The sequence below is a fragment of the Macaca mulatta genome, chromosome 12 (assembly GCF_049350105.2).
Source record: "Macaca mulatta isolate MMU2019108-1 chromosome 12, T2T-MMU8v2.0, whole genome shotgun sequence".
Classification (NCBI taxonomy): domain Eukaryota; kingdom Metazoa; phylum Chordata; class Mammalia; order Primates; family Cercopithecidae; genus Macaca; species Macaca mulatta.
This window is the reverse complement of record NC_133417.1, coordinates 147,533,557-147,558,118: the sequence shown is the minus strand read 5'-3', so window position 1 is coordinate 147,558,118 and position 24,562 is coordinate 147,533,557. Positions and strand designations below refer to the sequence as shown.

Here is a 24,562-nt window from a genome sequence, read left to right as displayed (position 1 = left end):
TTGTAATTATTCCTCATTTTCTATGGTTTTGTAGTTTTCTTGGGTTTATTTTGTAATTTCTGTTCCCTTGCTTGCTTTCTTCCAGATGGTTGGTCCACGTTTCTTCTTAGTTTGTGAATTTCGGATTCATAGTACCTTGTCACACCTTCTTATGCTTGTTTAAAGACATTTAAGTCCATTTGGAAGATTCTGTTATATTTTTTTTCACTCATTGCTGGTGTCCCAGGGAGATTTCCACCCAGGTGGTTTTCACTTTGTTTTGTTTTACATTTATGAAGACGGTGTCTTTGCATCTCTGTGGGCAGGGCTGGTTGTAGAAAATGGTTGACATATGGGTCCTGGGTTACGGGCACCGCTGCAGTCAGCATGGTCCTTGCGTGGAGTCCTGTGTAAGGGGAAGGGTTTTGTGACCGTCATTAGTTTTTCACAATTTCCTTTTCCTGGTGGGATCCTAGAGTTTCTCTCTAACATCCCTTCCATTATACCACATGGTTTCCAAAGGGCACTTCCCTTTCCATCCTCCCTCCCCCAGACTCTTGTCTTGGCAAAGCCACCTTCTTGAGCGCGTGAGTGTGCCCAGCCCCTTCCTGTAGCCAGTGCCCCGATCTATGTGCCGTTTTCCAGTATTTTCACCCTCAAGTGGACTTTCTCTCTGGCGGTGATTTTAGATCAGTTCTAGGTTCGCTGTTCGTGCCTTCCCTTTTCTCTTTCACATGCATTCTCTCCAAGCTGCCCTGTCTCTGCCAAGGTCTGCGGCGGGGTCTGGGCCCGATTCACTGTCTGCGTGCACAGCAGCCATGTGGGGCTCCTCTCCCAGCTTTGCGGGCCGTGTGGCTCTGGGGGCTATTCTCTAGCCTTTGGTTCTCTGTTTCTGTCTTGGAGGACACCTTGGGAGTTTCCCCGTCTCGCCAGCACTGTTGGGGCACCTTCCGCTGCTGCAGCTGACACTTGGCATTAGTTTCATTGGCTGTGTTAATGCTTCAGAAAAATCTGGGGAGTTCACAGTTTTACAGCATTGAGTGTTCCAACTCTTGAATATTCCCTCAGTAACCTTTGTATAGCGCTCAGTGTAGAGGTCTCACGTGCCTTCGTTGGTTTTACTCCTGGGGGTTTGTGTTTTGGATGTTCCTGAGAGCCAAGTCGCTTTGCACTTCATGTTCGCCGAGTTGGTGTTGCTGGTGTATGGAAACACAGTCTGTTTTCGTGTCATTGATTTTTTATCCATTGGCCCTGCTAGACTCATATTAATTTTTATGGTCTGTAAATTATTTTGTATTTTCTACATATATAATATCCATAATTATTGTAATTTTGGTTTTTCCTTTACAATCATAATATTCTAGTTATTAAGTTAGATGGGTACATTGGTGTTTTTTATGTTCTCATTTAAGCCATTTAAATGCCTGAGATGTTTCTCATAAAGTAAAATTTTAATTGATCAAGAAAGTTTTTGGTGATGATATATTTTTCTGTAAGTCACATTTCTCATAAGAAAGTAAAAACTGCTCCATTCACTTGGAGCTGTCTTCAAATTTGGCCCTAAGAATGGTTCTAGGCCGGGCGCGGTGGCTCAAACCTGTAATCCCAGCACTTTGGGAGGCCGAGACGGGCGGATCACGAGGTCAGGAGATTGAGACCATCCTGGCTAACCCGGTGAAACCCCGTCTCTACTAAAAAATACAAAAAAAAAAAAAACTAGCTGGGTGAGGTGGCGGCACCTGTAGTCCCAGCTACTCAGGAGGCTGAGGCAGGAGAATGGCGTAAACCCGGGAGGCGGAGCTTGCAGTGAGCTGAGATCGGCCACTGCACCCCAGCCTGGGCAACAGAGCAAGACTCCGTCTCAAAAAAAAAAAAAAAAGAAAAAAGAAAAAGGTTCTGAATGATTTTGTTGTGGACAATGGTAACATTTCTGTTCTTCTAGTAAATGTTAGAGTTGGCCAGACATTTCTCCATGTTCCTCCTTTCCAATGTTTAAAAATATCCCTTAACATTTTCTGTAGTTTAGGAGTGTCTATGAAGGAAGTTTAAATGCTGTCTTCTTGGATTCTGGAGACCTCTGGGAACCCGTGGCAGCTTCACTGTGTCTGTGTCTGTCTTGCAGTGAAACCTGCAAGGAGAACATAGAGGAGTCAGGCGTGGCTGTGAACCAGCAGTTTTCAGTGAGCCTGGCAAATCTATCGTGAATCCCCTGAATGAAGCGGGGAGTTTGCACTCACATGACAATGTAGAAGGCCACTCTTCCCCGCAGCTGAGCAGTAGCAGCTTCCAAACCAACGCTGACCAAAGACATATTAGTATTTCATCACCTTTCTCCACACATATGCATCCACTGAGCTACATTTACTTATTCTCAGCACTCTACATACATTGCTGACGTTAAACTCTTAATAAAAGGCATGCATTCTGCAAAGTTATGCTTAAAAACTTCAAGGTTTGACCTTGAATGACCACAAGCTCTGCATTTCCCAGGAGTGTTCCTGGCCTCCCGGGACTTGGGTGTTTGTGCTGTCAGAGACGGACGGTCAGACAGTGATTAATGTGGCCGCTCTCCACCACCTCAGAGACGTCCCAGGCCAGCCCCTCACACTCCGCATAAGCCGTGCTCCTGGTGCCTGCTCTCTAGTATTCCGAAATCAAGCTTTAATAGACTTGGAAAATCTGTGTTGTATCTTCCTTGTTACCAAAAAGAAGTAGAAGCTTAACTAAGTAAAGCAGTGGATTGTTGAGGTTAAATTTGGCAAATGATCCAGTTCCTTCACTGTCTTACTGTTTATATTTTAATTTTTATTCCTTTGTATCTCAGTATATGCACTAAATATAGCGGACATACTATTGATAATGTAAGAGGAAATGTTTAAGACAATTTTAAGTTTAATCTGAAATAAAACATTTAAGCCACAATTTTAAGCTTAATCTGAAATAAAATGCTTAATTTTGTTAACTGTGATAACATTTTTTTCTGTTAAATGAGGAATTTTTAGTTGCATAAAAAAATAGGAATAGCCACACATTCAGCACCTTGGCCCTTTCTTGCAAATCTACATGGAGGCAGAATTGGCTGCATCTAAACGGTAGAAATGGCTTTATTTCTCCCTGTGGATTCAGGGTATTTCTGGTTCAAATCAGATTCTCTATGGTCTATAAATCAGAAATCCACATGAAAGTGAAGTCCATCATAAAATAGCAAAGATGCAGCAAAAACGTAAACAATGCCCTTATTTGGGAAATATGGAAACCAGCCAGAGAGGAGGCGGTGGCAGCCGGGGCCAGGCTCTCTGTCCCATCCCAGCCGTCTCTGCATTTCTCCTAGAGACGCTCATTTATCTCCAGCACACACTCAGTTTTATAAAGCCATTCATAGCAGGAATGAGTGCGCAAACATCCCTGGAAGGATCACACCTGTCACCTGTGAGAAGAGAGAGTGGGCAGTTCAGGTTGGAAGAAACCTCTAGGGACAGGTATTGACCGAGCACTCACTCTCAGATCATCCCACTGATTAAAGTTTAGAGAGTATTGCATTGCATTGGATTCCCAACTCGGTTTCAAATCAGTTTTTTTTTTTTTTAGTTATAAAAGTCAATAAAGAAGGACAAAGCAAACACAAGGTAGCTTTCTAAAATAATAATAATTAAAATAAAAATCTGAATGAAAGTCGTTTTTTATTGATGTATTACATAGACTACTATATTTTATTAATACTTAACAATCCCCCTCACTTAGTTGCCCACAAGGCACGTAACACTGCATTCCGTGCAGCATTTGTTATTATTTATTATTTATTTAGCAGTATTTATTCGTACTCCGACATTTAGAAGCACAATCTGCCACTCATTTCTGCTGAAGCTGCGATCTCGGGCTGACAGATGGCCACCTTCAGAGTCTGCTGCCTGCCTTCTCTGTGGTCCCCATGTGGACAAAAGGACGCATCAAGGGTGTTACTGGGCCTGGCATTTGGGTGGTGGCCCCGCCAGGCCTGGCATGTCCCTGCAGGTGGAGCTGGGTAATCCTGGCCCTGCCCAGCGTCACGCGGTGTCTTTTCCCCCAGGACGAGCGACGTGGGCGTGCTTTCCCACCGCGAGCACCTGCCAGTCACACAGATCGTCATCACCGACGCGGACCGCCCAGGCTCGGAGGCAGCTTACAAGCTGGGACCACTGCAGTGCCAGGGAGACGGTAGGTAGCGCCCACACCTCTCTCCTGACAGCGCCTGTCCGCACAAAGACCGCCTCCATGGGGGGGTTGATGGAAAACGAGGAGTTATGCGCCTTTTTAAAATTAGGGAAGTGACGCACGCCGCGTGGCTGTTACTCAGTGGTTGGTCTAAGGCGTTACCGGGAGAGGCAAGGGGAGCCCTGAGAAGCCTCCCCATCAGCTGGAAACATCCCAGGCATCGGCTGAGGGAGACGCCCCTGCGAGTGTGTGCAGCACGCCCTGCAAGAGAAGCTTCCGCAGACTCCACGGGCATCATCTGTCCACGGACCCAGCCTCCTGTCTCCATCGCTTGGTCAGGGAACTGGGGCCTGAAACCAGGCATGAATTCGGCTTCTCACTACCCGGATGGCGGGATCAGAACATTGGCTGGAAACAAACGAACCAAGTGCATTTCGCTTTTTCACTTCTTGATTTCTGCAACTCTAGCGCTCTCTCGCGCGCGCTCTCTCTCTCTCTCTCTCTCCCTCCATCTTTTGTAACAGTGGCTCCTGTGATTTCATCTTCTCACAATATTTGCAACCTAAAGCAATATTTTTAAATGTAATTGCAGCTTTCATGGTCACTATGCATTTGCAGCAGGACCTTCCCAGGTGGAGACCAGTCCCCAGTCCCTGTGAGCACCTCCTCACAGTGAGGCAGTGCACGCCCAACCTCACTTCCCTCTGAGACATCTGGTGACTTCGGACGCACCTCAGTGGCTTCACCACCCACATTTTTTTTTTTACCTTTCTCAGACATTTTATGGTCCAAGTTCTTAACTGGAACTTAAAAACAGAGCAATTATTTGTTCTAAATTAAAACCTTAGCACACATTTGTGATGTGTTGTTGTAGGATTGTAGGAGTTTGGAAGAACAGATGTGATCGATGATCATACAAGCACCACCACGCACCTGCCTGTCATAGGCGCTCCTTGACAGCTGCTCTCTCCTGCTCTGTGCCCTCAGCCCCTGCCTCTGGCTCCATCCTCGCACCTCAGTGACCCCTCAGTCTGCCCTGTGTTGATCATAGATTCTTTTCCCCCAAGATTTGCACTAGTTTCTCTCTGATTGCCTGGCTCAGAGCAGTCCTCCACTGCTCCAAGCTCAGCATGATTCATGAGAGAACTGGGGTCTCTTCTGTTCACATCTCTATTAGGTTTTTAGTCTGTGGGTCCTGGCAGGGAGGATGCCCGTGCTGGGTAAGCGCCTTACAGGCTGGAACTGGCCACCAGAAGCAGCCCACGGCCATCAGAACAGGCCCAGATGTCAGCCTGGAAATCAGGCGGGAGCCACACGGGGTTTCGGGCAGCCCCTGAAAGCTGCTTTGTTGGTCATCCGCTGTGCTTTTGCATTTTTACGAATAGCTCTTTGTTTGGTCAGTGTTTCGGGGAGATAAGTTCTGTGAACCGGCTCCATCACGGCACCTTCCTTCCCCAGAGGTGTGTACGCCGCGCCAACCTTTCACAAGCGGGAGAGAGACACTTTATTTTCATGTTCAGTTTGATGATTAACCTGAAAAGCCATTATAAATCTTTGACATTTGAATTCTGATCATTTTAAATTTAATGTAAACATCGGCCCTGCTGCTACCTGGCATTGGAAAACCTTCCTCTAAGTGTCCTGTGGGAGGAAAAACCATGGCTGAGCTGCTGGAATTGGCTCTTTCATTTCTTCTGCGTGACTGGAGCAGCTGTCTGGGAAATCCTAGCTGCCCAGAGTGCATGAATATTCAGGGCGTGCAGCCGTGCAGCCCGGAGGAGGCTGCCCCTTAGACAACGTTGTCCTTGATTCTCTCCCCTCGGGCACTGCTGTGCCTAAACCACTTTGGGCGAAGGGGATCAACCCTGCCCTCACAAAAAGGTTTTGGGGCTGCACCGGGGCCACCTGCCCAGGGCCAGGAATCCATCCCAGTCTGAAATTCTGAATCCCTCGCTCTGCTTGGAACTGTTCTCTTTTGGTCACCTGCCTGCCCGCTCCTCTTCTTTCCTCCCTGCCTCCCTCTCTCCATTTGATCCGCGAAGCACAGGAGGGTTTGTTGGAGGGCACATTATAAAACCAAACGAAAGGCATATTCTGAATTTTCTGTGGCTGAAGAAAACAGGAAACGTTGCCAAGTCCTTTAGTGAAGCAATATGTGAGTGGCTCCAGTGATGCAACAGGGAGGCCATGGTGGCACCACTCTCCTGGGGGCCACAGTGAGGAAGAGAACAGGTGCACCCCACACCCACAGGACGGTGCCAGGGACCGGGGAGGAGGGAAGGGCAGGGGCAAGGGGGGGCTCCACAGAAGGCTGCGTCCAGGAGAAGGCCTGGATTGAGGAGGACGGGGGGGTCCAGCATCCAGCACACGAGGAAGAGAGTCCTGCTCAGCAGGAGGGTTGCTGTGACCCAGTCTGAGCTGAAGCAGCTTCAACAGAGGCCGGGTGGTACGGATCGAACTGGGGCTGGATCCGAAGATAAAAGCAGAAAGATTGAATGGGCAGTGGATGTGATTTATGAGTCCGGCAGCCTTGAGGGTTGGGTCTGAGTGGCAGAGCCTGGGACCTGTGTGCAGAGCTCAGGTGTGAGCTGCTCCAAAGCCCAAGATGGGCATGGGCAGAGCAGAGAGGGGGGTGTTGGACTCGGGAGGCTGGAGGGGGAGGCAACAGAGGGCAGTGGGTATCTGGGGAAGGGAAGGACCAAGGGCAGAGCCCTCCAGGGCAGAGGGCAGTGGGCGTGTGGGATGGGCCAGAAGTTCTGAGCAGCGGTGCTTTGAGGAGGACCCCGGCGGGCCTCAGGGCAGGGAGAGAGTGTGCCCAGTTGCATCAGTGCCGCCGGGCCACATTGCAGGACAGAGGTGCCCCTGGACCTGTCGGCGAGGAGCCTGCAGCAGCCCAAGGAATCCACAGGAACATTGAACAGAGGCCCAGGGCTCCCTCCACGCCACGTCCTGCACCGGTCACACGGGAGCACAGACGGAAATTTGGGTCCAGAGTTGCTTCTTTCCACTCCTTTGTGACCGGCTGATTCTTGGTGGCTGTGAGAATGAGCAGCGGTGGAACAGAGGAACGGCCCGGTGTGTGCTGCTCTGCTGCAGGTGCTGGACGCAGGCCTGTGCCTCCGGAGTCTGTGTCGAGCTGCTGATGTCAGAAACGCCACCCTCTAACCTGGAGGCAAAGGTGTGCACAGAAGACCCAGCCGTGTGTCTGCTGAGCTGGCTCCTCAGCGCTGCCGTCAGGGATGACTTCTGAGAGTAATGATCCCTCCCCGTCGGCCTGAGCGCTGCCGTCAGCGATGACTTCTGAGAGTGATGATCCCTCCCCGTCGGCCTGAGCGCTGCCGTCAGCGATGACTTCTGAGAGTGATGATCCCTCCCCGTCGGCCTGACAGTTTCATGCTGCACGTGTCTCCGGACGAGGGTGGCTTTTCTATGCACATGTTCATGAATAGCTTTGTTCTCTTTCCAGCTGTTCTACCAACCAAAAACTGTAATTATATCCAGCATATTGCATGATTTTCATTTTGTTTTGCTTTATATTTGATTCCTATAATTTTCCCCAACATTAGGAAACAGCATTACAAATTTCAAAAGAGGAACCATTGAAGTCTAAAATCAAGAGTATCTGTGCTCTCAACAGGGAAATTATAACCACTCCTGGTGTTTTCTTTTTGTTAAAAAGCCAGGCTTACCAGTTCATTTTTGTAAATAATCAGAAAGGCAAATTTGAAAAGAAAAAGTTAGTACCTCAGCAATTTTATAATTTCTATTCCTAGTTTTAAGAAACATATGGTTACATTGTGTGTGTCTTTGATCTTGGAAGTAAGCATCCTTGCTTTATAAAGCCACCTGCCTTTTAACAAGTTTTCTCTTCCTTTTAAAAAATAATTAATTTATTATTTGGAAGGTTTATTTGTAGATCAAATAGAAATTTAAAAAAGAAAATATTTATGAAATAAACCTTAATCCCATAGGGTTAATAAGACTTATTTTCCCGAATGGGCAATGTCTATCGGAGAAAAACATTGAAGGCAGGTCTCTTGTTTCATTTTAACTTTGTGAGTGGAGGTTCACCAAGTTATGTACAATATGCGCACAACACATCCACCCTTCGTGTAAAAGGTGAACACCATCTGTGTGTCATCCACACTACACATGCACAGACATCATCCACACTGTACATGCACAGTCCCTGGGTGCCCCGTCTTAGACCCTGTGTCTGTAGAGTTTATTTCCACATCTCCACTATGCAGCTTCCACCCACCTCTCTGCTGTGGAATTCGCACTTGGGTTCTGTAACCCTTTGCATCACACACACACACACACACACACACACACACAAGTGAATGCAGCTTCCACCCCGCTCTCTGCTGTGGAAATTGTATTTGGATTTTGTAACCCTTTGGGTTACACACACACACATACACACACACACACACAAGTGAATGCAGCTTCCACCCCCTCTCTGGTATGGAAATTGTTTTTGGGTTCTGTAACCCTTTGCATTACACACACACACAGGAAGTCACCTTGGAGCAGGGCTGTCACCAAGTCCCTGCTGCGCGGAGGCTCGTGTGGTTGTGCTGAGCCCTTCCTGGTGGGTGACTCGGGCCCACTGTGCTTCCACCTGAGCCCTGTATAGCACAAGAGGCCATGGCTCCTGCCAGGAACACCCTGGAGCCACTCCCCAGAGAGCCTCCGGCACCCTCTCCTGCCCACCTGTACGCGGGGCAGAGGACCCCAGGACTCCAGGTGTGTGTGGAACGGCGTGGGGGCAGCCGCATTTGCTTTTCCGGTTCCCAGCTGACCAACTTCCTGTGAGGTTCAGCCCCTCAGGGAGCCGAAGGTTCTGTCCTGGAGTGGCCCTTGTGTAAACGGGCAGCGTGTGGAGCAGATTCTCATCCACTGGACTAAACGAGCCCCCCGCTCACAAAGCTAAAATGAAATAAGAGACATCCTTTCACGATTTCCTCTACTTTGGGATTTTAAGGAACCCAGACACTCCTGACAGTGGCCAGGGTGGGAATAGGCCTGATTTTCTGTCTTTCCTGCCATCTTAAATCACATATTTTTTTTTTCTGCAATTGTTCAACTAAAAGCACTGTGATGATCTCGAGGCATCTCCAGGGACTCGCCTGAGACTACAAACGTGGGGTTTCCCGGCGGGTGCCTGGCATCGCCTTAATTCACATCCCAGCCGGGTGCCAGGCATCACCTTAATTCACATTCACTATGGCCAAGCCCAGGAACAACAGTAACACAGAAGTTAAGAAATGTGCTTGTAGCTTCATTTAATCAGAGACTGCTCCAGAGAAAAATGAAACATCTTCAGAAAGAATTCTCAACGGAAACCCAGCAAACGGGCAGCTGGCTGCATGTGAGCTGCCGAAAACCTGAGCACGGACTCCTTAATATGAGTTCCTCCAGGTGAAGCTGAGAGGTGGATGAGCGGAGCATCATCCTCGGCCCCAGATGGGACCGAACGTGGATCTGCGCCTGCTCAGAGCAGAGGCGAGTGGGGTCTCCCTCCCCGTGGTAACAGAGGGAATGGATAGTGGGATGTGGCTGTTTTTCTGACACTCTGCATGAACTCATTCTCCAGGAAAAGTAATTTAGGTGTGAGGATGTTATGAAGTCTGGGGAGTGACGAGGAATGGGCTGTTCGCATAACGATCTATGCTTACGATGGATGCCCCAGAACTTTCGAGGCAACACCAGCAGCTTTGGAGTCCAGGACAGCATAGCCAGTACCTGGCTGAGTCTTCAGGGTCATGCACAGCCGCTGGGTCCCACTTCACCACCACACCACACCACAGGCCTTCCACGAAAGCCAGCGTCAAGCTAAATCCAGAGAAGCTCACGGCATTGCCTCAGAACGGCAACTGTGGACAACCAGATAAAATAGAGGGAATGAAAGTCCAGATAAAAACCATGAATGGACAGTCATTTAAATCTACTACATATGACAGGATTATATTACATGCCTTTGGAATTCCATTTCCATTAATGTGCTAATCACTCGGGAAGATGCTTTTATCAACTTGAGCACTGTTAAAATGTTTTAAGCCATTTATTTTGCATTGATCATAAGTGATATGAAATTACACTAACAGGCTGGGCGCGGTGGCTCACGCCTGTAATCCCAGCACTTTGGGAGGCCAAGGTGGGCAGATCACAAGGTCGGAGATCGAGACCATTCTGGCTAACACGGTGAAACCCCGTATCTACTAAAAATACAAAAAAATTAGCTGGGCGTGGTGGTGGGCGCCTGTAGTCCCAGCTGCTGGGGAGGCTGACGCAGAAGAATGGTGTGAACGTGGGAGGCGGAGCTTGCCATGAGCTGAGATCGCACCACTGCACCCCAGCCTGGGTGACAGAGCAAGACTCTGTCTCAAGAAATAATAATAATAATAATTATTATTATTATTTCTTATAAAAGAATAAAATATTATTTTTTTATATAAATATTTCTTATAAAAGAATATTATTTCGAATAAAAGAAATTACACTAACAGAAACCAGTATAAAAAAAGTGGTTATTTTCCAATCCAGTTTTCTGAGGAGCCGTGGAGATTGTTGGATGAAAAGCGTGTGTTGTGAGACACAGTCGTAGCATGAGGCGAGGGTTCCACTGATGAATCTTCTCATTGGAGGAGGAATTACCACCCAGGCCTGGATGAGAGCCGGGGCTCCTGCCACGTGGTGGTGGCCCTGACTGGGTGTGAAGAAGTTCCGGACGCCTGGGTGGGAAGGTGAGCGTGGCCAGCTCAGGGGGTTTCTGCAGGATATTTTCTTTAACTTAAATTTACAAAGGTGCTTAAAATATCAAATGATGAACAAACCAGTGTTTTGATAATAAAAGTATGGTGGAACATTATTGAAGTGATTTGCCCGGGTAAGGCGTTCAGAGTGAAGACACTTCATACATCGAAGGTGAATTCCTTCCTGTGCCGTGCGGGCCCCGCACCTCCCGGTTCTCATCAACCGCCGACTCTGCGCGCAGACCTCATGTTCAGGAAAACGTCACAAAGAACACAAACGCGGCCTTCTTAGGTTGCGGCTGCACTCAGCAGCGAACGTTTGACATGCCTCACGGGTTTGCTGCCTTCTCCCCCTTCTCCCGTCAGGGTCCTTCTGGAACTCAGCGTCTTTCCACACGGAGGCCTCCTACCTTCACTTCCCCACCTTCCATGGAGAGCTCAGCGCTGATGTGTCATTCTTTTTCAAGACGACGGCTTCCTCTGGGGTGTTTCTGGAAAACTTGGGGATCACGGACTTCATCAGCCTGGAGCTGCGCTGTGAGTGTCTGGGAAGCTCTACGGGGCACTTGTTACTTTGTTGTAAGCTCTTGGGCGGTTTTGTGTGTGAAGCACCCCCTGCCCCTGTCATCAGCTCCACCCCGACTGGTTCATTTCCAGCCCTCAGGTCTGTGAGTTCCACTCACCGCTGGTCAGAGACCGGCCATGTGCCGCGGCAGCACAGCTGGCAGCCCGTGGGCAGGACCTGTCTGCATTCAGCTGGGTACAAACAGGGCGTTGGGTCCCACCAGGGCGTCCACGAGGCGTTCCTGAATTCCCAGTCCCTTCGTGGCACAGACCTGCCGTGTTACGACCAATGCCCCCAACCTGCTCATCAAACTGTGTGAGGTTCAGGACGAAATTCTCCACAGACCCAGGTGGTTTAGTTTCTCTGCCACAGGTCATTACCTTTCCAGTTCCTTACTTAGTAAACTGAACTGTACATTCTGAGCTTATTTATTTTCCCGTATACATAAGTTAACTTTGCCTTTTCACCCGACTCCAAAAGTCGACTCCCCGCCTGAGGGCCCCACGCCCTTGCCAGCGGGGAGCCCTCCCCATGGTCCAAGCTCAGGCCCCTCCTCGGCTGTCGCTGACACTGCTTCCCTGTGGGATGTTTCCAGCCCCCGCAGAAGTGGCCTTTTCGTTCGACGTGGGAAACGGGCCCTGCGAGCTCACGGTGCAGTCGCCCACTCCCCTCAGTGACAACCGGTGGCACCTGGTCCGAGCCGAGAGGAACGTGAAGGAGGCATTGCTGCAGGTGGACCTGCTGCCCCCTAGCACCCGCCAGGCCCCCGAGGATGGACACAGGCTCTTGCAGCTCAACAGCCAGCTCTTCGTGGGTGAGTGCGAGCCGCGCTGCTGGCTTCCCAGTCCCGCGGGTGCTGTAGAGACAGCTGGAGAGGAAGCAGAGAGCAGGCGGGGTTGGGTGACAGCTGAGGCACCACTCAGGGCCGCGTCCCCACTTCCGGCCGGGTGCTCGGCGGTGAGCTCATCCCCCGGGCCGCGTCCCCACTTCCGGCCGGGTGCTCGGCGGTGAGCTCATCCCCCGGGCCGCGTCCCCACTTCCGGCCGGGTGCTCGGCGGTGAGCTCATCCCCCGGGCCGCGTCCCCACTTCCGGCCGGCTGCTCGGCGGTGAGCTCATCCCCCGGGCCGCGTCCCCACTTCCGGCCGGGTGCTCGGCGGTGAGCACATCCAGGACCGGCTCCGGGGCACTCTGCTCTGGCTGCGTCCTGCCCAGTGAATGGTGTGGCAGCCATTACCAACCACTGGTCTCTACCTGGAGGTGGACGCCCGCCCGGAAGCTGCAGCAGGTGCTCCCCTGGGTGCCCCAATACTGGGGCCAGAAGGAAACCAGGAGGGAGGTGGCCATGGCCCACTCACCTTCCTCCTGCTCCCCACCTCCTTCCCTACCCCGTCGCTTGCTCACATTTCCAGGCAAGCCAGACCCTCGGCAGCCATTTGCTGTGACTGCCCCGCAGCCTGGAGTGGGGGCCCTGGCTCCTGCCCTGGCTCACTGGTTGGTTTCGGGGCCTCCTACCCTGGCTTAAGGGTTGGTTTTGGGGTCTCCCACCCTGGTTTACTGGTTGGTTTCGGGGCCTCCTACCCTGACTTATTGGTTGGTTTTGGCTTTGTGTTGTGTTGTCCACAAATGATTTTATTCTCATTTGGCTTCAAGAAGACAGAAGGATTACTCCCTCTGACTACTCCTCCGCATTTTCAAAAGAATAAAAAAGCTATTTATCAGGAACTCCAATCAATGAAAAATAATCACGGACTCTTGCTGGAATCTCAGTGAGGCGGATGTTTGAACTTTTAGGATCCCCACACATTTCTGTGCTTAAGCAATCATCTACAAGCTTTCTTTCGCTAGTCAAAAAAAAAAAAAGCTTATTGTTAATTTTACAAACGTTTAATTTTAGTATTTTCTGTGTATTTTTTTACTTTTTTGAACTATTTTAGTCTATTAAAGAGATACTTAGGCACTGTGCCGAATGCCCTAATTGAGATCGTATGGCCACATTTGAATAATGTGTGTAATATATAGTTGTATAAGTTATGAGTACCTATAAATAAAATAGCACAATTTCTGCAATACTATGCGGAAAATTCATAGGGTGACTCTGCCGCCAGGACCCTGTGTTCTGAGGATGAAAAGTCTGTCAACCCCACTTAGCTGTCTCGGTTTTTTTTCTTTTCTTTTCTTTTCTTTTTTTTTTTTTTTTTTTTTTTTGGAAATGGAATCTCCCTCTGTCGCCCAGGCTGGAGTGCAGTGGTGCGATCTCTGCTCACTGCAAGCTCCACCTCCCGGGTTTATGCCATTCTCCTGCCTCAGCCTCCCGAGTAGCTGGGACTACAGGTGCCTGCCATCACGCCCGGCTAATTTTTTGTATTTTTTAGTAGAGACAGGGTTTCACCGTGTTAGCCAGGATGGTCTCGATCTCCTGACCTCGTGATCCGCCCGCCTCGGCCAAGTGCGGGGACTACAGGCGTGAGCCACCGCGCCCGGCCAGCTGTCTTGGTTTTTATATTTGGTGAGTTCGTGGTAAATTCCTGAATCATGGACATCTGCCTTAACGTGAAATCTCAGACTGGGTCTCACATCAACATCTCCTCTCCTGAGCCTGGCACCACAATTAAAACCATAGAAGTGGCCTTTCTACTCTGAAAAATGGAGCAGACAGGAACTGTCCTCAAACTGGCAAGTGCAGTCTGCTCTGGGCTGTGGCCACCCACGTCAGGTCCCGGGAGCTGCACCTGCTTCCACCATGCCCGGTGTCCACAGCCTTCCCAAGGCTGAGTTCAGGAGAGATTTGCTGCAAGCAGGGAAGCCCCTGCACAGCCAGTGCCTGTGAGGTCAGAGACTGGCCGCATCTGCCAGTCCCTGATGTTTTAAAACACCCTCCCTATGAGTCAAGTCTTTCAATTTCTGAATTCCCAAATGTAATCAAACCCAAGACATTTTCAGGGAGCTCTGGGGATGGAGCACTTTGCTGTGTCCAGGTACAGGGCTCCTCTCTGTGATTCTCTTCCAGGGCACTTCGGTTGTAGTTACGAACATGCACCATGCCCACACACGGAAGTATATACACACATTCACACACACAGGCACACACGCACACACACACACAGGCACACACACATGGAAGTATATACACACATTCACACACAGGCACACACACGCACACACACAGGCATGCACACATGGAAGTATATACATACATTCATACACAGGCACACACACACGCACACAGGCACGCACACATGGAGGTATATACACACATTCACACACACAGGCACACATGCACACACACACAGGCACGCACACATGGAAGTATATACACACATTCACACACAGGCACACACGCACACACACAGGCATGCACACATGGAAGTATATACACACATTCACACACAGGCACACACACACGCACACAGGCACGCACACATGGAGGTATATACACACATACACACAGGCACACATGGAAGTATATACACACATTCACGCACACAGGCACACAGGCACGCACACATGGAAGTATATACACACATTCACACACAGGCACACACACAGAGGCACACACACATTCACACACAGGCACACACACATTCACAAATACACATAGTCACATGCTCTCTCACACCCGCAAGCACTCTCACACACACACATACACACACGCACACACAGTATATGCATTTTGGGAGACATTTGTATGGAATCCCTTAATTTAATCTTATGTTTGTGGCTCAGTTGTTTAATGCAAATAAAATTGCAGGTATTATTTATGGGAAATTAAGTGAGCACAACACACATTTTTGAAAGGGTTGCTTTTCTCAAAATGTCATTTATTTCTCAATTATAATTATATAATCTTATATAATTATAAGATGAGAGAAATTTGGGTTTGATTTCAGTAACTCAATATTTTACCTACTTTGATGAGAAAAAATAAAAGGTTGCCTCAATGCAAACAAAATGCCACAATTTCCAGATAAACCTAGCAGAGCAATTTGGTTTCTGGTTCAGTGATTCACCAAACACTGTCTTCCAAACAGGTCCCACCTTTTCTTGACTGTATTGCTCGTTTGCACTTTTGTCTATCTTCAGGGAAATTTACAATGTCTTTATTATATTCTTGATAATGAGAACAAGATGGCTGAGAGGTGGGCTTCTGAGGACAGCTGGTCGGCTGCCTCCCACCTCATTCCCCAGGGTGCAGGCAGCACCTGCCTCTCTTCCCCTCCAAAGGAGTGTCCAGGGCCCTTCCTGGGCCACCCAGCCCACCTTTCTGGGGTCAGCTCGCCCTGGGCTCACTCAGCATTTGAGACAGCTGCTATCAGCTTCAGCCGTGAAGACTGCGGCAGCCCCTCGACGGCCAGCCCCGACTTCAGAGGCAGAATCTGGTCTAGAGTGAGATGTCTGTAGCACCAATGCTCAGAGAAATTCAAATTGTCCTTATTTGCAAGGGCGAGGGTCACAGCTCACAGTGCCTTGTGCCTCAGATACCAATTCCTCGGGAACATTACCTGCTTGCACTGAGCTGTCCTCTGTAGCTGGGGCACACGCAGGCGTCACGAAGACTGTGCTGTGTTTTCAGAGTGGCTGTTGCTTTATTTTGTAACAATAGCATTTATCGCAGACTACACAGAAGAAACATCTTCAAAAACATAAGACACCACTGAAAAAATAGGAAGTTAACTGTTTTCTCGTGTAGCATAAAAATAGGAAACGGAGGAAGTTTCACCCTCGTGTGGGATAGAAGTCACGAGATGTTACCTCTAAGAGTTTCATCAAAAAAACCACTAGTTGTCTTATTTAGATAAGCGCTATTTTTATTTAAATTACATTCTCAATTTCACTGGGTTGTGTCAGGTATCCAGGCCCCCCGGATAGCGTGGCACTGTTGTATTTGAGGAGATTCAGACCTTTCTGGGCACCACAATGGGCTGAGGACCTGCCGCCTTCTGGCTGGAAGCAGAGACCCACAGCAGCTGAAGGATGTGGGCCCAGCAGAGCAGCATCTCATAGACGGTGCTGGCCGGAGCAGGGTCTCTAACATAGGATACGAATTTAAGAGGTTTCTGGGGCTGGACACAGTATCGAAGCCCATAGTTAACAAATTCTAGAAAGCCGTCTTCTGTGCCATCAAATGCCAGTGAGGAAGAATATTATGTATGTGAAAAACAACGTCGTTTTTAAGAAGTCAGATGCCCGTTGTCTCTACAAGAGAGGCTTGAATGTGGTGGACACCGCATAATTAAATGGCACTTGCTCTTGTGGCCGCAGGTCTCCACCAACCCGGCCGGGTTTTCCCTCCTGCTCCCGCTCCAGGGTTAACAGCACGGCCTCGTGAGCTGAGTGGCCCCTCAAGGTTTCCCTCGCCTCCCCTCGTAGGTGCTTTTGTGGGGCTGGGCTGCCCCTACAAGGCAGTGCTGGGGTGTAAATGGAGGAGACGCAGGGCCCGCATGATCTGGGCTTTCACCTCCACCGTCCTTCTCCAGTCAGGGCTGCACGGCTCATCCCAGCAGCTTCCATAGACAGGTGTCTCCGGGAAGAGGGTCAAGTCCCAGCTGCTTCCTTCCCTTAGGCCTGGGGCCAAGGACACCCTGGGCATGTTTTCCTAACCAGCTCTTGGGAGCATATATCGTTAACCCCCATAAAAGAGCCTGCCAGGAAGATGAAATCTTGACTGAAGCACTGATGCCCACTCCAGCCGGCAATGCCTCTCTCCCCAAATGTTTGAAAAGATACTACTACCTACTACTCCATGTCCCAAAATAGTATTTAAAATTAAATGTAACCTTTACTTAAACTAAGAAATCTCAAAACCAAAAAAAAAAAAAAATGTTCAACTTTATATGTTCATCCAGGTATCGTATCTTGAGAAAATGAAGTCAGAGCTTTGGTTAGAGACTCTTAAATTCTTAAAAGTAAAAAAAATAAAATAAAAATGAGTTATCATTTATGAATGAAGTTACCTACCTGTGTGTATATTTGGTTTTTAAATCACCAATCCTGTTTGATAACTGCTGAGCCTGTGAACAGCAGCGAGGTTTTGTCTTCTCCTGCCAGTGGCCTCTCTGAAGCTCTGGGCTGGAGCAGCCTGGCCGCCACCTGCATCCACCCTGTGCACGGCCCGTCTTTTTGGCACTTCCTTCGTTGGTCCCAACCCTGGACCTCACAGAGGCGTTCTCAATATCACGTGTTGTGCTCAAGCTTCTGTCGAGCTAGAAACATGGAAGAGACATGAACGGGGATGGCTCTGTGCCTCCTCCCAGCTGGTGTGAGCCGCCACTTGGCCATGTGAGGGAGAGAGCGGAGGGTGGTCACCTCCCAGACGCTGCCTGCACAGCCCTGGCCCAGCCCCCTGTGGCCTCACCCTTCCTCCTTCTGAGTTCATGGGAAGCCAGGAGCGCCCATTTCCAGGTACAGACAGACCACAGCCCATGTTTCCTGCAGTGACTGCATTCTTACCATGTCCAGGCGACACTCAGGGCACTGGGGACACAAAGGTGATTAAACCTGGCCACAGGCTGGGGGAGACGCAGAGCACTCTGAGGACACTCCCCTTTCCACCTGACACCGTGAGGACACTCTCCTTTCCACCTGACACCGTGAGGACACTCCCCTTTCCACCTGACACCCTGAGGACACTCTCCTTTCCACCTGACACTCTCCTTTACCTGACACTGTGAGGACACTCGCCTTTCCACCTGACACTGTGAGGACACTCGCCTTTCCACCTGACACCCTGAGGACACTCTCCTTTCCACCTGACACTCTCCTTTCCACCTGACACTGTGAGGACACTCGCCTTTCCACCTGACACTGTGAGGACACTCGCCTTTCCACCTGACACCCTGAGGACACTCGCCTTTCCACCTGACACTGTGAAGACGCTGCCCTTTCCACCTGCCACTCTGTGTCCAGCACTGAGACACAGATGCAGAGGAACCTGGGGAAACGTGCCTGGGCCTGGCCACTCAGCACCAGATGCTCCAGCACCAGGAAGGCCAGGCCCAGGGGCAGGCTGGGACTCCCAGGGAGGGTTGGCTGAGGGCCGGCCAAGGGCCCAGGAAGCCTCAGCCCAGCTGGGCTCCTGTAAATAGAGCTGGACACAGACAGGGCACCAGGAGCCTCGTGTGGCAGGAGGAGCACAGTCCAAGGAAAGCAGAAGAAAGCCTCAGAAGCCCCAGTGTCAGGAAGGGAGCAAGGCCCTGGGCAGAAGGCCTGCGAGTCCCACGGCCCATTGAATAGTCAGCTTAAGGCAATGAGAAGCCACTGCAGAATCGAAATAAGGGATGCAATGCCTCCATTTTGCTTGGTCAAAAGACACACAATTTCTGTTTTTTAAGTGGATAAATGGACTACGGCAAATTTTTTCCACATGGGCAACCAAAGAAAAAGTAAATTTCCACCAACAGTCACCATGAGACAGTGGGAAGTCTACTCACATATGCCTTCTGTGCCTGTAGCTTCGGCATGTGCCAGGCTGGCACTGAACCCACTGGGAAACTACGCACCCACTCTGCAAGCTCGTGACGTTGTTCCTGTTATCCCAGAACCCACGGCATCTCACATGAAGTGCAGAATCACCTCGTCAAATTCTGCAAAAAATAGCCTTACTTGACTTTTGATTGGAATTGTGTTGAATCTGTGAGTGAATTTGGGGGCAGATTAACTTCTTAACAATATTGATAATTTGTTCCATGAAGATGGCGTATCTTTTAGTTCTTTAATTCTTTTCTCAATACTATATTTTAGTTTGACATGTAAAATATTTCTATACCTTTTTAATTAGATGCATTCCTGATAATTTAATATTCTAATGTCACTGTAAGTGACATTTCAAATACAGCAGATTTTTTTCTGTTTTGATTTTAATTACAAATTTGCTAAATCTACTTATTGCCTCTAGTAGCTTGTTTGTAGATTCCAGCAAATGGTCTGCATAGAAAATCATGGGATGTACAAATAAAGACAGCTTTACTTCTTCCTTCCAGGACGGATGCTTTGTTCCCATATTTTCTTGCCTATGGCACTGGCTTGAATCTCCAGTACAAATTGCACAGGTGTGCTCAGAACAGAATTTTTGCCTGACCTCACAGGTCTCAGCCTCTCACCAGTGCCGTAATATTGGCAATGTCCTCACCACAGGTTAAGGAGCCTCTCTTCTATTCTTAGCCAGCTGAGAGACTTTATCAGGAGTGGACGCTGGATTCCATCAAAGGCTTTTTCTGCACTCATTGGTGTAATCAGATGTCTGTTCTTTTAAATGATTTTATTAACATGGTGAATTATATTGAGATATTATTGATTTAAAAAAGGAAAAATACTTTCATTACTAAGATAAAACCTACTTGATCTCATGATGCATATTCTGTTTTTTTTATTTTTTATTTTATTTTATTTATTTATTTATTTATTTTTAGACAGAGTCTTGCTCTGTCACCCAGGCTAAAGTGCAGTGGCACCATCTCAGCTCACTGCGACCTCCACCTCCCAGGTTCAAGCGATTCTCATGCCTCAGCCTCCCGAGTAGCTGGGATTACAGACGTGTGCCACCACACCAAGCTAATTTTTATATTTTCAGTAGAGATGGTTTCACCATGGTGGCCAGGCTGGTCTCGAACTCCTGACCTCAGGTGATCCACCCACCTTGACCTCCCCAAATGCTCACACCCAAATTACAGGTGTGAGCCACTGTACCCAGCCTGAATTATCCTTTTTTGATATATATTGTTGGATCTGATTTGCTAAAATTCTTTTTAGAATTTTTGTATTGTTTTCATGAGGAATGTCTGTGTAATTTTCTTTTCCTTTAATACTCAGTCTAGTTTTGGTATTAGTGTAATGCTCCCTCATACAATAAGTTGGGAGATAGTCCCCTTCTTTATATTTTTCTAGAAGATTTTATGTACAATTAGAATTATTTCTTCCTTAAATATCTGGTAGAATTCAACACTAACACCATCTCTGTTCTTGGTTTCAATGGTGGGAAGGTTTCCAAGTATAAATTTATTTTTTTAATTGATATACAGCTTTTATGGCTGTGTATTTACTCTTTATAGCACTTTGGTAGTTTGAGTCTTTCAAGGAATTCTTCCATTTCTGCCAACTTGTCAAATTTATTGGCATAAAATGTTCACATTCCTTTAGTGATACTGATTAAAACTGAGGTGTTATCACCTTCTCCACTGATGAGCCCTGTAATCTGCCGGCTCACTCGCTCACTCTCTCCAACTCCCTCTCTCCTTCCCTCCCTCTCACCTTATCAGTCTTGATAGACATTTATTAATTTTACTGGTATTTCCAAAGAACCAGCTTGTGGTTTCATTGGTTACTACTTTTATGTTTTCTGGTTCATTGATTAATACTCTGATTTTTTTTTCTGTTTTCTTTAGGTTTTATTGCTCTTCTTTTTCTATTTTCTTAAATTAGAAGGTGAGGCAATTGATTGGAAGCCTTTTTTCTTTATTAATATAGACCTATACTGCTAACTATTGTCACTTAAATACTGCTATAGTTGCAACCTGCAAATATTCATAGCTTGTATTTTAATTTTCATTCAATTCAAAATACTTTTAATTTTCCTTTTGATTTCTTCTTTGGCACATGTGTTCTTTATGAGTGTTGTGTTTATTTTCCAACTACTTGGACATTTTCTAGGGATTTCCTTTATTTGAAATGAGATTTTTTTTTTTCTTTGAGATGGGGTCTTGTTCTCACTGCAGCCTTGACCTCCTGGGCTCAAGGGATTGATCCTCCAGCCTCAGCCTCCCAAGTAGCTGGGACTACAGGCATGCACCACCACACCAATGCTTTTTTCTATTTTTGGAAGAGATGGGGTTTTGCCATGTTGCCCAGTCTGGTCTCAAATTCCTGGGCTCAAGCAATCCACCCACTTCAGCCTCTCAAAGTGCTGGGATTACAGGCGTGAGCCACTGCACCCAGCCTGAAATGGACTTTTTCTGAAATAACTATAACCACTATAGCTTCCTTTCAATTAGTGCTACCACGGTGTATCTTTCTCACTTGTTCACTTGTAACCTCTTTGTTCTTTATATTTAAAGTGGGTATTGTTTAGGCAACATTTAGTGGAGTATTGTATTATTAAACAATCTATTTCTGTCTTTTAATTGCACTTGTGTTTATACTTATATTTAATAAGATTTTTCACACAACTCAGTTTAAATCTATCAACTTACTATTTATCTTCCATTTGTCCCATCTGTTCCTTTTCTGTTTCTGTTTCAGCTTTCGTTTGGATGGAATAATTTATAGGATTCTATTTTCTCTCTTTCACTGGCTTGTTAGTGGTAGCTCAGGGGTGTGTGGGAGAGATTACTGGTTGTTTTGGGTGTATAGTCGTCTTTAACATATTAGAGTCCAACTTCAGGTGACCTGTTAGCACTCCATGGACAGCAACAGAAACCTAGAATTGTGCATTTTTATCTCCTCCCCCTGCCTTTGTGCTTTTGTTGTCAGATATCGTGATTCTACATGACATGTGCTTTAGAAGACACTGTGGCCCGGCATGGTGACTCACGCCTGTAATCCCAGCACTTTGGGAGGCCAAGGCAGGTGGATCATGAGGTCAGGAGATAGAGACCATCCTGGCTAAAACAGTGAAACCCCATCTCTACTAAAAATACAAAAAATTAGCAGGGCGTGGTGGCGGCGCCTGTAGTCCCAGCTACTCGGGAGGCTGAGGCAGGAGAATAGTGTGAACCTGGGAGGTGGAGCTTGTAGTGAGCCAAGATCGCACCACTGCACTCCAGCCTGGATGACAGAGTGAGACTCCGTCTCAAAAAAAAAAAAAAAAAAAAAGACAATGTGAATATTTTCAAATAGTCCACTATATTTTAACGATAATGCAGAAATGTTTTTCTGATTTACCCACACGGTGTGTGAAGACCCAGCTCTCCGCTATTTGTCTGGTGCAGATGTGCTGGCGAGGAGTTCTTTCGGGTTTTGTTATCTGAAAAAGCCTCTCTCACGTCTACTTCTGGAAGCAGCCTTTATGGTGAAGAATTCTACGCGGGCAGTGGCTTCCTTCCCATCCTCCGCAGACACTACCCAGTGGTCTGGCTTTGGCTTCCCTTCTCCTGTGGTCCTTGTCTTTGATGTTTGGTCTCTGGCTCATTTTATTATTTTTTATGTATGTGAACTTTTAAGCAACTTTTTAGTGATGGGCCTTAGTTTATTTCCTTTCTGTTTGTTGTGTTTGCATTTCAGAGAGATTCATAGACTGTAGGTTTACAGCTTGAATCAAATTCAGACAATTTTCAGCCATAATATTTTTCTCCCCTTTCGAGAGCTGCCACTAGCATCCGTTAGGCTGCTTAAAATCTCCCCAGATCTGATGGACGATCTCTACTTTTCTGCTATTGTTTTCAGCCTGTTGGTCCCCGTGATTCATTTTGTCTACTTTACATTGCCAAGTATTCAGGTTCACTAATCTTTTCTTCTGAAATGTTTAATATTTAATCTCATTTGATGTGGTTTTTCCTTCTCAAAAATTATAGATTTTATCTCTGAAAGTTCAATTTGGGTTTTGAAATATCTTTCACGTCTCTAAATGTTCAATTATTCCTCTAGCTTAGTCATAATGGCTTTTTAAAATATTCGTCTCTGTGAATTCCCTCGTGGGTGCCATTTCTAGATAAGTGTCAATCGGTTGATTTTTCTCCCCAGGACTTGCCTTTCATCCCTGCTTCTTTATACACCTGTCTGTCTTTACGAGATACTAGGCCTCGTGAATTTACCTTGCTGGATGCTAGATATTTGTGTACCTCTTTGCAAATTTTTTAGCTATCTTCTGGAATGAAATGAAGGTATTTGAAAACAGCCTGGTTTTTTGTGGTCTTGCTCTTAAGCTTTTTTAGGTGTGACTGAAGAGCAATTAGTTTAGTATTAATGTTTCTCACTATTGAGAGAAAACTTTGTTCTGTCCTATACCAGGCGCCCCTGAAGTCTGTGGCTCATCTCTGCTGTGGCTGTGGAGATGGCCCAGTGCATCCCCTGAGGCTGCTGCCTTTAAACTTCTGAGTCCCCCTGTCCCTGGCCCCTGATGTTTTTCTTGTGGAATGTGTCAGCCAGTGCTAAGCTCAGTGCTGGTGTGGCCTCTTCCAGATGCCCGGACTCTTCTCCACCCAGCCCTCTGCTCCCCAGCCCTCTGCTCCCCACCCGTCTGCTCCCCACCCCTCTGCTCCCCAGCCCTCTGCTCCCCAGCTCCCTGCTCCCCAGCCCTCTGCTCCACAGCCCTCTGCCCCCCACCCCTCTGCCCCCCAGCCCTCTGATCCCCAGCCCTCTGCTCCCCAGCCCTCTGCTCCCCACCCCTCTGCTCCGCAGCCCTCTGCTCCCCAGCCCTCTGCTCCCCAGCCCTCTGCTCCCCACCCCTCTGCTCCCCAGCCCTCTGCTCCCCACCCCTCTGCTCCCCACCCCTCTGCTCCCCAGCTCCCTGCTCCCCAGCCCTCTGCTCCCCACCCGTCTGCTCCCCACCCCTCTGCTCCCCACCCCTCTGCTCCCCAGCCCTCTGCTCCCCACCCCTCTGCTCCCCACCCCTCTGCTCCCCACCCCTCTGCTCCCCAGCTCCCTGCTCCCCAGCCCTCTGCTCCCCACCCGTCTGCTCCCCACCCCTCTGCTCCCCACCCCTCTGCTCCCCACCCCTCTGCTCCCCAGCTCCCTGCTCCCCAGCTCCCTGCTCCCCACCCGTCTTTCAGATGCTGAGTGCCGCTGGCCTCTCTGGCTCTCACCACCTCCCTCCTGTCCTGGGAACCCCTCCAGGCAGATGCCTGTGGCTTCCATCTTTATCCCCTCGTCTCCCAGGGATCCTTGACATTTGCATCTCATGTGCAGCGTCTCCAGAACTATTGTTTTTTGTGTGTGGTTAGCTGCTTTTTACGTTGTTTTTAAAGTGGGAGAGTAAACCTAGTCCTTGTCACTCTGTCTTTGTCAGACATCCACAGAAGCTTGTTTTCAATGATGTGAAAAAAATTTCACACTTCAGCTAATCGTATCAATGTACACTATATCGCGTTACAGTTATTGCTGTAATATTGGTGTTTTCTTAAATTTTGTCCTTCATTCTAA

General features: G+C 48.2%; 1 protein-coding gene across 2 annotated transcripts in view; it reads left to right on the top strand.

Annotated features, from left to right (window-relative positions):
- The window catches only part of LOC100429145 (contactin-associated protein-like 4), a 209,846-nt gene that overhangs the window by 166,308 nt on the left and 18,976 nt on the right, over window positions 1–24,562 (top strand). For both annotated transcript variants that reach the window (XM_077956691.1, XM_015111578.3), the window contains 3 exons: window positions 4,046–4,173; window positions 11,295–11,465; window positions 12,089–12,307. In XM_077956691.1, the coding sequence (XP_077812817.1) occupies window positions 4,046–4,173; window positions 11,295–11,465; window positions 12,089–12,307 (518 nt within the window). The remainder of the gene's footprint in view (window positions 1–4,045; window positions 4,174–11,294; window positions 11,466–12,088; window positions 12,308–24,562) is intronic.